This window comes from Cyprinodon variegatus, unplaced genomic scaffold (assembly GCF_000732505.1).
Source record: "Cyprinodon variegatus isolate N-32 unplaced genomic scaffold, C_variegatus-1.0 Scaffold534, whole genome shotgun sequence".
Lineage (NCBI taxonomy): Eukaryota > Metazoa > Chordata > Actinopteri > Cyprinodontiformes > Cyprinodontidae > Cyprinodon > Cyprinodon variegatus.
Window position 1 is genome coordinate 219,429 of NW_015150987.1, and position 2,225 is coordinate 221,653.

Here is a 2,225-nt window from a genome sequence, read left to right on the forward strand (position 1 = left end):
AACATTTGAGCAAAGTTTTCGGGGGGGAAATTGGAGCGTACCAAAGCCGTACATCCCCAAAAACAGGGCGTACCATGTAAGCCTGTGAGCATTGCTAGCTAACAGCTTGTCCTTCGCTGACTAAAACCAGGTTCTGTCTTCCAGGCAGAGGGAGAGGTGACGTCTCTGAGCCGGCGGCTGCAGCTCAGCGAAGAGAACCTGGACCGGGTTCAGGAGAGACTGGCCACCGCCCTGCGTAAACTAGATGAGGTGGAGAAGGTTGCTGATGAGAGCGAGAGGTCAGCGTTCCTCACTGACGAACATCAGAACCTCATGATCTGCATCTCAGGCGCTTTCAGTTTTACCTGAAGACGGGTGTCTGCAACCTGCTGCTCGTTGGACCCCATCCAGCATAATGGCTAAATGTATATAAAGAACTAAATAATGCGCCAAAATTAAATTAAAAGCTTAGGTGTTTTTTACAAGATGGAAAAACAAGAAATTAAAAGAAGCAGAAATATGTCTTTAGAGCCATTTTTCTTCTACTGATCTTGGAAATGATGTGTTTTTAATATTATTTTAAAAGCTAAAAACACGTTAATTGTTGATTTTCTCTTTGGATATGAAAGGTTGCAGACCCCTGCCTTAAGGCGATGACATCAGTGACTTTGCTTAGGCTAATGCTAACTCTTTAATGAGTCTCTGACCACTTTAATCCCCCCCACCACCACAGAGGTATGAAGGTGATCGAGAACCGAGCTCTAAAAGACGAGGAGAAGATGGAGCAGCTGGAGGTTCAGCTGAGGGAGGCCAAAATGATCGCCGAGGAGGCCGACCGCAAATATGAGGAGGTACCAGACTGATAGCCACGCCCCCACACAGTGACATCACTAGATTAACCTGCTGCAGGAGCAGGGCGCCGCCATTTTTACAGTATATACATAGAAGAGGAGGTTTAATTTAACTTCAGAAATAAAATAAAAATTGTTGCTGATTGATTCTATGATCAACCAAAACCAAAAAAATTTACAGTTTTTTATGATAATTCTTATAATTATTAATCTTTTTAAAGCAGTTCCAGCTGTATCAAATAACTAGAGAATAATCAAATAAAAACATCTTCTAGCATCTTAATAAACGTATTTATAAGATAAAGAAACGGGAAGTTATTGAATGAAAAGATAAACCAAAAAGTGAAACACTTTATAGTCGCTCTAAAAATAGTCCGACTGTTTTAATAAAGTCGACGCTGTGATTATAGCTTTCTGTTTTTAGTTTAATTCAACAATCAGAGATGTTAAAGCTTTTTTCCTGCTACTAGCGCTTTTAAACGGGTGGTTCTGGTTCTGGTTGCTTTCAGTGGAATAATAACTCGCAGATATTTTGCGTAACGCTCTCAACTTTTCTATCATCGCCTCCAAAAAACAGCAGAGAAGTTCTGCTGCTCCTCCATGCAGCTCAGCTAAATTTAAACTGTAAAGATTTCTGGACCAGACTTGGATCCCTTCTGGGTTCTGCTCTAGAATCCGTCCCCTTTGGCATTAAGGCTGGTTTATACTCAGAAACCAGGTGGTCTGTGTGTCGCAGTAAATGCAGATATGCCCCGCCCGTTCCGCAGACACTCTGCTGCACCTCTCATAAATTGTAGGTGAGCGCAGACAGGAGGCCTCTGATTGGTCTAATCTACATCAGCTCTACTCTACACGTATTTCATGTTTGGTTCCTTACCGGTTTGTTTTGTTTGTATGACTGCCATTTTGGTCGCACAAACTTGCCTCCACTTCCTTGCCGCCTCGGCTGTATCTAGACCCACAGCTAGTTCCTGATTGGCCCTCTGGTGTTGTGGCGTGGAATAACAGCGCAGACCACGCTTCAATATTGGACATAAATGCTGTGGGACGATAACCAGCTCTTTAACCCTATATGGCTCTCGGTAAAAATCTAAAAATCAACATTTCCAGCCTGAAGTGTTATTGGAATCCAGGACAAGACCTTATTACATTCGTAATATTAAAAAAATGTGGATATTTTGATGGTAAAAATGGATGTCAATGTAATAACAGGAAAAGCCAACTTACCCGAATATATTAAGAAAAATAAGAGTTTTTTTTCCCATGAATTTCTTATAGAAGCACTTTTGAGTAAAAGAAACATTTTTTTTTTTTGGTACAAGGTAACCTTAGAGGCATTAATGCTGATACTGGCACTTACATTTTTTTTTATTCTATAAACCTACAGGTGCTGGT

At 41.1% G+C, this 2,225-nt stretch overlaps 1 protein-coding gene across 1 annotated transcript in view; it reads left to right on the forward strand.

The window, feature by feature from the left end:
* Nucleotides 1–2,225, forward strand: part of LOC107095278 (tropomyosin alpha-4 chain-like) — a 20,785-nt gene that overhangs the window by 11,905 nt on the left and 6,655 nt on the right. The window contains exons 3-4 of the mRNA XM_015391296.1: nt 145–278; nt 713–830. Coding sequence (XP_015246782.1) covers nt 145–278; nt 713–830 — 252 coding nt within the window. The remainder of the gene's footprint in view (nt 1–144; nt 279–712; nt 831–2,225) is intronic.